This window comes from Notolepis coatsorum (genome assembly GCF_963971535.1).
Source record: "Notolepis coatsorum genome assembly, chromosome: 17".
Classification (NCBI taxonomy): domain Eukaryota; kingdom Metazoa; phylum Chordata; class Actinopteri; order Aulopiformes; family Paralepididae; genus Notolepis; species Notolepis coatsorum.
This window is the reverse complement of record NC_140181.1, coordinates 39,078,862-39,093,363: the sequence shown is the minus strand read 5'-3', so window position 1 is coordinate 39,093,363 and position 14,502 is coordinate 39,078,862. Positions and strand designations below refer to the sequence as shown.

Sequence of the window (14,502 nt, the reverse complement as noted above, 5' to 3'; positions counted from 1 at the left end):
CTATTACCGAGTGTACGTTGCAGACCTTGCTTAACCTCGTAACACAACACAACTCACCCCACAACGTAAAAAAGGGCAGATTCATATATACACAACCCCACCATATGATTTGTTTGAAGAAACACACAGTTTGTTCGGCCAAAACACAGTCCCCCTCCATCGGGGAACTTTTTTTATTTAATAACTAAATAGTGTCAAGGCACAAAATCATAGAGGGGCCAGGGAGGGTGTAGGAGAGGGGACACAGAGGGGAAAAAGTCACTCCTAACGGCGTCTGCCACCTCGCGCCGCTCGAGTCTTGCCACCCCGGGGAGCCCCGGAGGGACGGTAGGTTACAGTCTGCTGGACACGACGTTCCCTACCGTCTCCTCCGGTCTGGGATGGGCCGGCGGTGGCAGAAGCGCCGTTTCGTCCCCTGGCCCTCTTGGCAGGGCCAGCAGCGGCGGCGGAGGCAGTGGTAGCGGCGACGGAGACAGCTCGACGTCGCGGAAGCCTTCTGCCTCCACCGGCAAGAACGGGAGGCGGAAAATGGGGTTGGAGGATGGATCTCTCCTCTGCCATCTCTCTGCATGTTGAGGTCATCAACCGCAGGGCCTTCCCGAACAGGCCAGCGTCGGAGAGGGCGGCCGTCAGAAGAGGAGCTCTCTTCTTCTCTGGCACACGGGCCTGCTCCAGCCAAAGGTGACGCTGGCCCAGGGTGGCCAGGGCGCGCACTTTCCCCATGGCTATGGCCAGCACCTGGGAAAGATGCAGGACAGCTCCCGCAGCCTGGGTGATCTGATCGCATTTCACCTCGGTCAGATCCGTGCCGCCCGTCATTATCCCCGATACAAATCTAGCCAGGTGGGCGATGTTAGACGCCGCAGCCAGCGATTGTGTACCAGCGATAAATGACTGGTCACCCCAATAAGCCAATCGCTTAGCCGATTTCCCCTGGAGGACCGGCTTGCATAGTGGTTCCCACACCATATCCGGACAGAGGAGCGCGGCCATCGGACTGTCAAGCCGAGGCACGCCCTCCCCCATACCTTTGACCAACCCTGCTACCCGCGTAACTGGTACGTAGGTAGGAGTTAGTCCCATGATGTTGGTCACCGCCTGACCCCGACGAACATAGGCCCCCATCGATGGGAAAAATGGGTAGACAACGTCCACCCCTCTCACTGGGGAACGCTGCCAGGGATGGCCTATGAGGTCATCAGGGACAGGTGCAGGCAATGGCAGCGGCAGCGGCACACCGTTTGCGGTGGCGGCTACCGCCATGAGCTCGGGAAACAAGGCCCGCAGTTCCCCCTGCGAACCTTCCTCCACCGACCCCGCATCCCTCACATACAGCAGGCTGCGACTGGTCAAGGAGCCACAGTCTGATGTGGCCGACAGTAGGGCATCCTGCTGATGAGGCCAAGGTGGTTCCTCGACATCCTCGAACAGGGCGCCCCATGGAGCCATTTCCCCCCCCTCCGGGGTCTCCTGAGGAGGGATACTCTCCTCCACGGGGCCCTCATACAAAAATCCGTCCGCCTCGTCCATGAAGTCCTCAGTCTCCATCGGAAATCCCGAGCCGGACGCATCTTCGCTGGTCTCCATCAGCTCCCCAAAACCAGGCCGTTCGCGTCTGCACGCCACCATCTTGCGACGCAAACGAGCAGACGCGAAAAGTTTGCGTCACAAATCCTCTGGCTCCAAAACAACCCCCCGTTCACCAACGGGCGATTCCCCAGAACCAGAGGAACCAGAGTCGAGATCAGGCCATCGCCGGAGCGACGGCACCGAACCCTCGGCTCTTCGGTGAGGAAAACTATCCACCGGCAGTCTCCCGGGCTGGGTCGGCAACCATGAGAGTGGCAACAGCCCAGCACCGAGGCGCACAACGGAGGCGGGAATGGAGAACCGGTGGTGAAGAGTAGGTCTAGCGGGTCTACTCTCCGCGGAATACATTATGACCCAACCTTTTCTTGTACAACAGATGTGAGAGAAGAAAAGATTAAGCACAATGTAAAACCAGTCACAACTCTTTTCAACTAACAACACGTCAAGTGGGGTACTACCGAGGCACTTCCTTGTGGTGAAAGCGAGAAGGAGGAGAGCAGGTGACCACACACCTGCTTATGAAGGTAAGCTGATGAGGGGTGTGGTCAGACTAATACTGGTATTAAAGGTATATTTTGTGGAATTTTATTCAGTACGCCTGCACGTACGCGAGGGAGTGCAGTAGTGATGCCAAGCAGAGCCCCTAACGGAACAGAACGCAGGGGAAGTCTAGAGGATTACTTGCAGGCCTGCCTGCAACAGTCTGTAACTGTTTTTACTTATATTAGTGCATTTGTGATGTGGTGTTCTTCCTTTTAATGGAATTCATCTATGTATATGTTTACTATGTAAATTTGTATTTTATTTTATTGTATAATTATGTACATATTGTAAAAAATTATGTATGCATTGAAATGTCTAAGTCTCGACGACATTGAACATGAGGGTGACCTCAATTGTCCTTTTCGAGAATGAATCAAGGTTTGAATTGAATTGAATATTGGGCGCATCTCACAAACTCACTCACATCTTGATGAGACTAAAGCCATAATTTATGTTTTCATTTAACTATCAGTGGGAAAAGGCCATCTGTACAACATTGTTTATCTACATTAATCAATACGCCCATTAATTCGCTGTGTGAATAATAAAAAAAAAAATGCTCCTGTTAAGTTTGGGCTCAGTTTGTTATTACGCAGATTTAGGACTTGGGTGCTGGGAGGGTAAACTGTGTTTGCACATACAGCCCCTCCGATTAATTTGCAGATTGTCAGGAGTCCAGTGCATGTGTGAAAGGGACTTCAGCTTGTGTGCGTGAGTGAGAGAAATGAAGAGGAGCATGACTCATTGTAGGCTTGGCTATTTTTTCACCTGCCATGATGACGTTGATATTGCATACTGTATTCTGTCATAGCCTGCACCCTGCCTGATACATGATAAGACCAGTGTTTGTTAAGTGTTGGTGTTATGAGCTATTGATTGCTTTAAGTATGTGGTCTGTTGTCTCCACTTATGTCGTGCTTTTTACCATAATACACATGGACTCAATACTGCAAGACAAAAAAGGAGAGTAAAGGAGAGTGAGAGAGAGGCTGAGTATGAGGTAAAGTGCCAGACGGCACAGAAAAAACACTTTTTTCAGTTGAGCACCTGCCTCCCGAAAAATTTTCTGCATGTCCCTGCTCAGCAGAATGGGGTCGAGGGCTAATAATGTATAGTACCTATAATAATTCAGCTCCTTGTTCAGTTGAAATGGTAATTTCTGTAAATGGGTACAGAAGTCAGACACTAGTGCAGTATTCACATTTCCTGCCTTTCCTCCATGCTGGGGTAGGAGAACACTGCATGGGTTTGTTAAAATTCAGTTGTTACTGAGGCTGTTGTCTGTTTTGAGGACCGGGGGTAGTAACCGTTTCTCCCAGCGGTTGTATTGAAGGACCTTCATCTAGAAACTGGCAAGGATGGTAAATATTGACCATGATCAGCTCAAGGAATCTATAACACAAGTAAAAAGTCTTTGAAATAAATGTATTGTGTGAATGTGGTCTATAATGGTCTATTTTCTATAACTTTTTTAATACTGCTGCAAGGAATTTTATTTTACTACATGATGTATAACCACATACAATAATCATGTTTCTTATGAAAAGCTCTTTACATGGAGAGACATCATGCAGTGTTGATCCATCCTTAGTCACACGGTAGTCATAATCCTGCTCTTTATTGTTTTCTTGGCTTCATTATGATTCATCTGAGTAGAGTGATGTTCTACTGAACACACCCTGCCACTCATAAAAACACTATTGTCAAACACTTCTTTCATGCCCATAAACGCAGGCAGGGCGACTCAGCACAACGTCCCCTCCTAAAGGTTGAATACGTAATGCCATCAAACAGCGACCTCTAGGTAAAAGAGCCCTGCTTGGTACTGCACTTTGTGGGTTGGAGTTCACAAGTGCTTCTTGTGCTGTTCTCTCTGTCTCTGATTGGGCATATTTTCTTACTGAATCAGTCATAGGCCTTGATATCATCCCGAAATCATAACATTGGCTTATCATTATTGTCATAATAATGTTTTGCTGTTCTTATTTAATATGGACAATGTGTCTTACCTATGTATTTTTGATGAGTGATGACTCTGAGTCACTTGTGTGCCATATAAATTAAATATCTCATTACAATATAATCATGACATTTGAGACATCTAAATAATTGATTACCGTGACAGGCGTGACTATAAGTTTGTGTGCCTTGAGATTCTGGTTGGACTTTTTTTTATTTTTTTTTTATTTTTTTTTTACTTTGACCAGTCAGCTGGTTCTTTTAGCGTTTATCGCTTTTTTTTCAGGTCAAGCATGACCGACAGAAACAGGTTGAATGGGGGTATAGATCGGGGAAAGACACTCTGAGAAAATACGGCTAGTCCGGGAGTCGAACTCGCTACCCCAGATCCGTGACGCGCACGGTTGTCCCCGACGCCGAAATAGCGTTCGAGGTACGCGGTGAGCTACTGGAGCTCCCCTCTGGTTGGACTTTTGATGTAGCTTGACATTCTGGTTGGACTTTTGTTGTGGCTTGACATTCTGGTTGGACTTTTGGTGTGCCTTGAGATTCTGGTTGGACTTTTGGTGTGGCTTTAAATGTGTGTTTCTTCATTAAAATACACAAATGTGGGTAACCTTACTTTCCTGGTACCCCCTTCTGAGATATTTATTTAATGTTATTTAGCCAAGAATATCAACCTACCTCTTCTGCCTATCTCATGTTTCAATACAAAAGTATTGTGTGTGTGTGTGTGTGTGTGTGGTGTGTGTGTGTGCAAAATTGCAACATGATCTAGTGCAATATCCCAATCACAGGGGGCTGCAGTATTTGTTTAAGGTGAATGTGTGAAAATACTTGTGAAAATGCTGCTGAGATGTCCTGACCTACAAATCCCCCCCCCCTTCCAGATCAGTCAATGTCCGTACGGGCAGTGGGATCTAGACACTATGGTTTAGTGGTTCTTCTCTTACTTGCTTTTCTTCTTCTTCCCCTTTTTTTCCAGTGCCAATACCTAATGGCACAACCCACATGGAGGAAGAGGAGGATGAGGATGAGGAGCAGGGTGAGAAGTTTGAGTTTGACAACAGCGACGGGGAACACAACTCACAAGTAGACTCTGTCGCCGCAAGCAACAACGGCAACAGATCCACAGGCACTGCAGGAGCTGCAGACCTTAATCTAAACCATATGGCCAAGAGGAATACAATGGTCTCTATAGGAGAACCAGCAAAGGGAATTGATGGTAGGCTTCTACTCCCCCTGCAGGACAGGATGTCCAAATCACATGTCTGAAATCTCTCAGTACCTACACAATCAGACAGAACCTACTAACCCTACTGCCCTCAGTACCTACACAATCAGACAGAACCTACTAACCCTACTGCCCTCAGTACCTACACAATCAGACAGAACCTACTAACCCTACTGCCCTCAGTACCTACACAATCAGATTGATTGATTGATTGATTGAATGAAAACTTTATTAACAGATTGCAGAATGGGTACAATACAGTACGGCTCAATACAGACAATTGTTAAGGGGATTGCAGACCCGAAAAATACTTTTGTCTTGTTTACAGGGTCCCCCATTTTCAATTCATCAAGACATTCATTTATGACATACATGACATACAGATATACAGTAGGCTACTGTTACATCCAGACATTTATGACATACAAGACATAAAATCTGCAATGTCGTCAAACAGCGACCTCTAGGCAAAAGAGCCCCTCTTGGTATTGCGTTCTGTTTATGTTTTTAGTTTTGGTCTGTGTAGATTGTATTTCAGTGGGTATAGGGGAGGGATTGCTAATGTTGGCCACACCTCAGGCTCTGCCATATAATTCACAGTATAATAAGTAACTAAATTCCAATCCACATGTAAATGGTAAATGGACTGCATTTATATAGTGCTTTACAACTCCTCTGCCTCACATTCACCCATTCACTCACCCATTCACGGCAGAGGAAACCATGCGAGTTTCCGACCTGCTCATTGGGAGCAGTTAGGAATTAAGTGTCTTGCTCAAAGATCAAGAAAGAAACAAGGAGGGTAGTACTTTTTTGTACTTTTTTTTTAAAGATTATTTTTTTTGCGTTTTATTACTACTGGGCAGTCCAGTAGGGAGAGACAGAGGAGAAATGGGAGACAGAGTGGGGGAAGACATTCGGGAAATAACCCGGGTCGCCCGTGTCGCGGCTGAGCGCGCTATGTGGTTCGCCACTGGGGCACCCCACTTTTTTGTACTTTTTACAATCTGGAACTTTACACTTTCATTTCAATGTATATATTATTCCTTGTAGATCAGTTGCATCTAACACACATAACATATTCAGATGAAATTAGCAACAGGGTCCAATAATCAGTTGCATCTAACACACAACACATATTTATATGAAATGAGCAACAGGGTCGAATAATCTTGCGAGCCACTCTGTGTATTGTAAATGGTGCTATGCTTGTGGATTGATTTATTTTATTTCTTGTACAGGTATGGAGGTCAGAGAGTCCCCAGATGGGTAAGACCATTGTCACATTCCCTGAAACATATAGTCCACCTACCTACTTTTAGAGTATTGAATTATGGGCAAAAGTAAGATGTTTATTCAATACTTAAAAAAAGTATAATTTAATTTAATGAACAAGCTAGCTGTTGAATAAACAGAGTAATTGAATTGAATAAACAAGCTAGCTGTTAAATAAACAGAATACGATGCAGCTTCATGGAAAAAAGGCTAACATCTTACTTTTGCCCTTGTCACAATTAGTAAATTACATTGTATATATATATACTTTTTTTTGACAGTGCAGGTGACCCTGCATCAGCCAGTCTTTCCTAGAGATTTTCTTAATGACAAACGTCCAGCTGACTGTCAGAGTAGCAGCTAAAAGCGTCTAAATCCAAACAAATTGTTGTTTCAGGCGTTCCACCTCCACTGAGCTGGGAGTAAGACGGGAGAACGAGACCTTGTGGAAAGTCCCTGGTATTTATGATGGTAAGGAGAGTCAAGTCAAGTCAAGGAGAGGAGGATTCTTTACGTTTTAGCCTCACAAGACTATTCAGTCAGTGTGCTGAATGGCACGGCGATGGGCCTACGGAGGCCTGTGAGCATAATGCGTCTTGTTGGGATGCAAACTTCAAATGTTGTCACTTAAAATTAATCAGAGCCGTCCCTAGACTTTTGGGGGGCCGTCTCTGCATCAGCAATTTTAACATTTTGCCATTCGGATGAAATTACATTTAACACGATAATTGATGATTGATGTTGGAATTACAACTAATTAAATAACCTTCATGAAATAGGTCCACAACTAATCCTGCAGTCATATCGAGATTTATTTTTATTTTTATGTTTTTAATCTTATCTTTCAAATACAAATGTAATTAATTAGGGGCTCTATTAAGGCCTATTAACATCTCTATTGCATATATTTTAATGTGTGGTTTGACCATCTTGGTCTCTTGTCAACACTCTCTCCAGGTCTAGGTTCAGCATCCATGTCTGAGTGTCTTTATACCAGGGTCAATAAAAAGGCTGACGTAGATGCTTCTCACACAGGTCTGTGGCCGAAGTCCAAGGGCTGTTGTGCCAAAATCACACTGACCCTGTCCAAATCACACTCCAAATCACATATTTCACTCCAAATCAAAGTGCCAAAGCTATCCTTTTTGATTACAATATATCTTCTAATAGAGATCAAATAAATTAAAATGAGAACAAATCAGTAGTGATGAAATCCTAATTCAAATCAGAAGCAGTGAATACAAATTCAAATCAGAAGCAGTGAATACAAATTTAAATCGGAAGCAATGAATACAAATTCAAATCAGAAGTAATGAATCCAAATGTAAATCACAAGCAGTGAATCCAAATGTAAATCAGAAGCAATTAATCCAAGTTCACATTGGAAGTAATGCATCCAATTGGAACGTGAGGTTCTGATATGATTTGATTAATATATCTGCATTATTTTATCCCACGTTATGCTTTGCTCTTGCTGCTTGTTTTACACTGATTTTACGTCTTATTTCTTACTGGTGTAAAGCACTTTGAACTGCAATCCCCTGTATGAAAGGTGCTATACAAATAAAGTTATTATTATTATTATTATTATTATTATTATTATTATTATTATTATTATTATTATTATTATTATTATTATTATTATTATTATTATTATTATTATTATTATTATTATTATTATTATTATCCAAATTCAAATCAGTAGAAATCTAACTATACAGGAAGGAATATCTGTGTGCGTATCTGTCCCAAGAACCGCTCATCCAAACGGCTGCGCTCGATGTGTGTATTGCTGAGGACCCAAGGGAGCCAAGCAGCCAGACCACGGGTCTCAACACAACGCTGCAAGTGGCACTTCCAGGGGCCAAGCAATCGGTCCACTCTGAACAGCCACATGCTCTGAACAGCCACATGCTCTGAACAGCCACACACTCTGAACAGCCACACGCTCTGAACAGCCACACGCTCTGAACAGCCACACGCTCTGAACAGCCACATGCTCTGAACAGCCACATGCTCTGAGCAAGCAATTGGCACTCGTTCTGAACAGGCACTGCACTAATGAATCCAAATTCACATCAGAAGTTGATCAGAATTCTAATCCCTAGTGACAAATTCAAAGGTTGCTGTCGGACCATGTCTCAATCAACTTTAGTCTGTCAGAGAGAGAGAGAGAGAGAGAGAGAGAGAGAGAGAGAGAGAGAGAGAGAGAGAGAGAGAGAGAGAGAGAGAGAGAGAGAGAGAGAGAGAGAGAGAGAGAGAGAGAGAGAGAGAGAGAGAGAGAGAGAGAGAGAGAGAGAGAGAGAGAGAGAGAGAGAGAGAGAGAGAGAGAGAGAGAGAGAGAGAGAGAGAGAGAGAGAGAGAGAGAGAGAGAGAGAGAGAGAGAGAGAGAGAGAGAGAGAGAGAGAGAGTTGTGGCTAACTATCTGTAGCTAGTATCAGAATCAGCTCCTTGGTTTGTGGCTGACTATCTGGAGCTAGTATCAGAATCAGCTCCTTGGTTTGTTTTGTGCTGAGAAAAGGTTCTCCCAGTCAATATCATCATTGGTAAGTGAGGGACTAGGGTTCCAAACATCGGAACTATCAGTTTATCAGGTGAATGCGCCGCTGGTGTGTTTGTCACTTGTCCGTGTCTTCACAGAAGTGTGTGTGTTTATTCAGTACAGGCACCGCATCGAGCCAAGGAGTGGCTCAGTGTGCTCTCAGAGCTCACACTGCGACTGCACCAAGGTACACCCCCCTCCCATGGTGTGGTGTTGTTAGCTACTGTAGCTGTCCTACTCAGCCTCCCAGTCTCTTAGTCTCCTGTCAACCCCCCCCCCCCCTTCCTAAGTTACCATGTTGAAAATGTGTTCCTATTACAAAATATATATTTGATTTAAATAGTAGCTTTGCAGTGGTTTTTTAAACCCTTACATTTTTTTATATTGAATAACAATTTGTATAAATATGTTTTTTAGACATGTCAATACCTACTCAGCTTTCTGAGTACATATTGTACCATGATAGGTTTGACCTATTAGTGACATCACACATGCAACTCTGATCTCAGGGAAGTACAGAGCAGCTCTCCCTCTCCAGGGGAACAACGTGGAAAAGGTGCTCTGGTGACAAGTTCTGCACAAATAAAAATGTGTACAGTCAAAGTCAAGGCTCCAAGATGAGTTATCCATAAAAAAAAGTTTCTGAGTGGAGGGGATCAAAGTACCATACTCAAATACAGTTTTGAAGTACAGTACTTATATTTTGACCCTGTGTCAGTCAGTCACCCACACACACACACACACACACACACACACACACACACACACACACACACACACACACACACACACACACACACACACACACACACACACACACACACACACACACACACACACACACACACACACACACACACACACACACTGCAAAAAGAAAATCTCCAGTTTATACGTCAACAGGTGACATAATCTAGAAACAAGTCATCTGCCTTATTATAAAAGAACACACCAAATATGGGAAATGTTCTTATTGGCTTCTCCGGAGTCAGACATCAAGATATGTAGATACCAATTTCCTCTCTGTGCGTTCAGTAGAAAGTTATCCAGCTGCAAGCTGTCTTATTTTAGCACAAACCAATGGAAGCGGATACGGACCACTAGCTTAAAACTCCACAGGACTCCGAGGTGTTTTTGGCCAGCGGCTAGGCTCGCCGATCCGTATCCACTTCCATTGATTCATGCTATGTCAAACCTCAGCAAAACGTTTATTCTCTCCTATGCTGTATTCACACATCAACTGAATGTCATTCAGTGAACTTCAACAGTAAGCGTTCCTCGGTAGGAGCTCCAACATAGAGGAGATATTTACACCCTTTCCTGTCTCTGTGGGTCATAGACATATAACTGTGTGTCTGTGCTCTAACTGTCACTGTGTAGAGACTCGCACCAAGAACAATCGAGTGCTTCACTGCTTTTTGGTCATCAAGGCCTAGAATGATACTTCCTGTCCCAGTTCAATAAACTTAACCTCTTAACATGCTGGTGGAACAGACAAAAGTCACGGCCGAACATATTATATAGAGAATTAAAGCCATATTTGTTGCCGTTCGAATACCACCTCACTGGACCAAATCCGTGCCTCGGTTCTCGAGTTACATGACGATATGTCAGGCGTGCAACTTTTTACGCATGAGTGTCAGATTACCACCCCGGACTCCTGGCGCTCTACAACTGTCAATCATCCGCCGAATGAATCGCCGTGGATGAGGAAATGGAGAAATGGAGAGCTTTTTTCTTGGCACACGTTTTACCTGGATTTCTCTAGAAGACACATTTCTGAATGGATTTTTATAAAATTTGGACCTGTACTACATAAGACTTCAGCCTATGGATTTGCGGTGTTTTCCAGCTTATACCTATAATATTAAAATGTTTTTTATATTTTTTTGCAACTGCCACAGAAAAGATTTTGTACACAAGTTCAAGTTCAACTCAAGTTCAGCCCTATATTACTCTATTTCATTTGCACTAAAATAGATTTTCCTTTTTTGCATTAATAACTTCAGAATGTTATCTTTCAAAAGAGACCAGGCTTATGCATGTGCTATAAGCATAAAGTATAAAGATACACTTTTCAAAGAAAGTATGCAGTCCTCAAGTTCAAGTAAAAATAATTTCTGGGTGCATGTTAAGAGGTTAAAGGGATAGTCTAAGTTACGTCATCATTTGGTAAGTAAGACATAGGACTAGGGTTCCAAAAATCACTAACTATCCCAGACACAGTTTGTGTAGCAAGACAATCCAATGCTAACACTAAAATGCTGATGTATAGTTATGTAAAAGTTATGTATAGATTCAGACTCATGTATGTATCATCCTTTTAAATCAGTGATCTGGTTCTTGAGAGCAATGGCTATATTCACACTGCCAGTGTGTGCTCGCTCACATGCTCAATTCTGATTTATCGCTCAGATTTATTTTGTTTGGCTGTTCACATTATTTTCTAAATGTAAATATCAGATTCCAGTGTGAACTGGTCACGCTCCTGAACTGACCTGCATGCGCAAATGAACAATAATGAAGATGGGCGTAAACATGGAGGACACTGAAGTCACAGTTTATGGTTTAATTTATAAATTTAATGCAGTTGAGGCCAGCTATTTAAAACAAATCAGACCTGTATCTGATTTAGGACCATATGAAAGTGGCCCAAATCAGAATTTAAAAGATCAGATTCCATGGGATTTGTGCTGTTCACACTCTCATGAATAATTTTTTTTGTCAATACGTTTGCGTGTTATACCGTGGTGAATATGAATATAGTTTTAGAGTGATCCTGTCTAATCCCAGAAAATGACGATATACAGTAAAATGTGATTTTCACTAAAAGCGTTGCCGTTTCTCGCCTGGACACTACTATTTCCAAATCAAATACATAAAATTGGTATTATGTTTCATCATGAATGCATGATGGGTCGTTTTTTGATGCTTTGATCGTCACCAACAGCATACATTGTGGAGTAACAGACACACGTTGCGATCGAGGTGAAATCATGGTTGGATCAAAGCAGGATTGATATAATTTAATCCTTACCTTCACTAGGAGGTACCCCAAAAAGAAGATTCCAATTGTCTGATCGCGAGTCCAAGTACCGGTGTCCATCGTGTCGCCAACATAATCCACCACAACCGATGCATCGGAGGCATTTGATGCTTCTCAATGAGATCGGGATACCCGCTCGCCTCGCCCGACAAAGAAAAGTGGGCCCGGAGACATTTGATCGACGCACAGGCCAAGATATAATGTTTCAAAGGGTGCTCGATACTGCCACCTGGGTGGATGCGACCGGTATTGCACTTTGGCATTCTCAGGATGATTCCCCATGTTAACCCCAAGTCTGTGTGCCTGTAATGAATGGAAATATCGAATAAAAGAAATAACGATGAAAACCTGACTATACTCGGGTCTGGCGCTGAACGGTCGGCGAGTTAACCCGACTATCATCGGGTCTGGCGTCCAAAGAGTTAATAAGCATCACCATCAAACCTCCTCTAAACCCATAGTATTTAAAGACCTAATCTGTGATTTCTGACCATACCAATGTGGGCTATATTCACATACATTTACATGTAGTCATTTAGCTGACATACAGTACATTCTTAATGAGTTGTATCTGTAGATGGAAAATACTCTTTCCTAACCCATTATAAATATATATACACTCCAGTGTTTACAAACATTACCAACATAAACAAACCTTTTACAACCAGTAAATACAATAAATAAAACATATTTACCTGTTGTCTAGTGTTGTTCCTTGTATCTAGAGCTCAGTCAACTAGAGAATGACAGCATGTTGTCTAGTGTTAGTCCGTGTATATAGAGCCCAGTAAACTAGATAATGTCAGCATGTTGTCTAGTGTTAGTCCTTGTATCTAGAGCTCAGTCAGTCAACTAGAGAATGGCAGCATGTTGTCTAGTGTTAATCCCTGTATCTAGAACCCAGTCAGTCAATTAGAGAATGACAGCATGTTGTCTAGTGCTGGCCCTTCAAACTAAACCATAATCTTTGTTTTTCAGGGAACCCTCAACATATACCGCCACCAGATGACAGTCAAGATGGTGGTCCAAAGAGCGTGAGCGCTCCAGAGCAGCAGGTGGAAGCTGACCCGCAGGAGAGCCCCGGTGGCGGTCCAGACGACAGGGTGGTGGTGAGCAGAGACCCGGGGTCTGGTGGCGGTCCAGATGACGGGGTGCTGGTGAGCAGAGACCCGGGGTCTGGTGGCGGTCCAGATGACGGGGTGGTGGTGAGCAGAGACCCGGGGTCTGGTGGCGGTCCAGATGACGGGGTGGTGGTGAGCAGAGACCCGGGGTCTGGTGGCGGTCCAGATGACGGGGTGCTGGTGAGCAGAGACCCGGGGTCTGGTGGCGGTCCAGACGACAGGGTGGTGGTGAGCAGAGACCCGGGGTCCGGTGGCGGTCCAGATGACGGGGTGGTGGTGAGCAGAGACCCGGGGTCTGGTGGCGGTCCAGACGACAGGGTGGTGGTGAGCAGAGACCCGGGGTCCGGTGGCGGTCCAGATGACGGGGTGGTGGTGAGCAGAGACCCGGGGTCTGGTGGCGGTCCAGACGACAGGGTGGTGGTGAGCAGAGACCCGGGGTCCGGTGGCGGTCCAGACGACGGGGTGGTGGTGAGCAGAGACCCGGGGTCCGGTGGCGGTCCAGACGACGGGGTGCTGGTGAGCAGAGACCCGGGGTCCGGTGGCGGTCCAGACGACGGGGTGGTGGTGAGCAGAGACCCGGGGTCCGGTGGCAGTCCAGACGACGGGGTGGTGGTGAGCAGAGACCCGGGGTCCGGTGCTGGTGGCGGACCAGAGCAGGCCAGTAGCCCGGATGTCATCTACGACGACGTCCCCTCTGATACCCTCATGTCTCGTGTGGAAGGTGTGTGAGCTCTGGGGGGGGGCGCTTGTGTTGGTGTATTATATCCTAACAATTCTTTGCACTTTCACTAAGGAGTAAAAAGCTGGGAAAGTCATGTGAGACACATTTGCCACATAATTAGTGACATTTAATATTTTATTTAATTTGTACTCTTAGTGTTGCGGTTAACATTAGGGTTTAGTGTCAGGATTAACACCAGGGCTTAGTCTCAGGGTTAACATCAGGGCTAGGTGTCAGGGTTAACATCAGGGCTTAGTGTCAGGGTTAACATCAGGGCTAGGTGTCAGGGTTAACATCAGGGCTTAGTGTCAGGGTTAACATCAGGGCTTAGTGTCAGGGTAAAAATTAAGGCTTAGTGTCAGGATTAACATTAGGGCTTAATGTCATGGTTTAGTGTCAGGATTAACATTAAGGCTTAGTGCCAGGGTTAACATGAGGGCTTAGTGTCAGGGTTAACATAACTGAATAAAC

General features: G+C 44.6%; 2 protein-coding genes across 2 annotated transcripts in view; both read left to right on the top strand.

Annotated features, from left to right (window-relative positions):
* The window catches only part of LOC311244018 (uncharacterized protein), a gene marked incomplete at its 3' end in the record, with an annotated part of 85,224 nt that extends 71,249 nt beyond the window's left edge, over positions 1-13,975 (top strand). The window contains exons 3-7 of the mRNA XM_084333427.1: positions 5,078-5,317; positions 6,568-6,595; positions 6,999-7,072; positions 13,168-13,891; positions 13,963-13,975. Coding sequence (XP_084189553.1) covers positions 5,078-5,317; positions 6,568-6,595; positions 6,999-7,072; positions 13,168-13,891; positions 13,963-13,975 — 1,079 coding nt within the window. The remainder of the gene's footprint in view (positions 1-5,077; positions 5,318-6,567; positions 6,596-6,998; positions 7,073-13,167; positions 13,892-13,962) is intronic.
* arhgef10lb (Rho guanine nucleotide exchange factor (GEF) 10-like b) overlaps positions 13,761-14,502 on the top strand; it is a 141,861-nt gene continuing 141,119 nt past the window's right edge. The window contains exon 1 of the mRNA XM_084332821.1: positions 13,761-14,031. Within this exon, the coding sequence (XP_084188947.1) occupies positions 14,016-14,031 (16 nt within the window). The 5' untranslated portion in view covers positions 13,761-14,015. The remainder of the gene's footprint in view (positions 14,032-14,502) is intronic.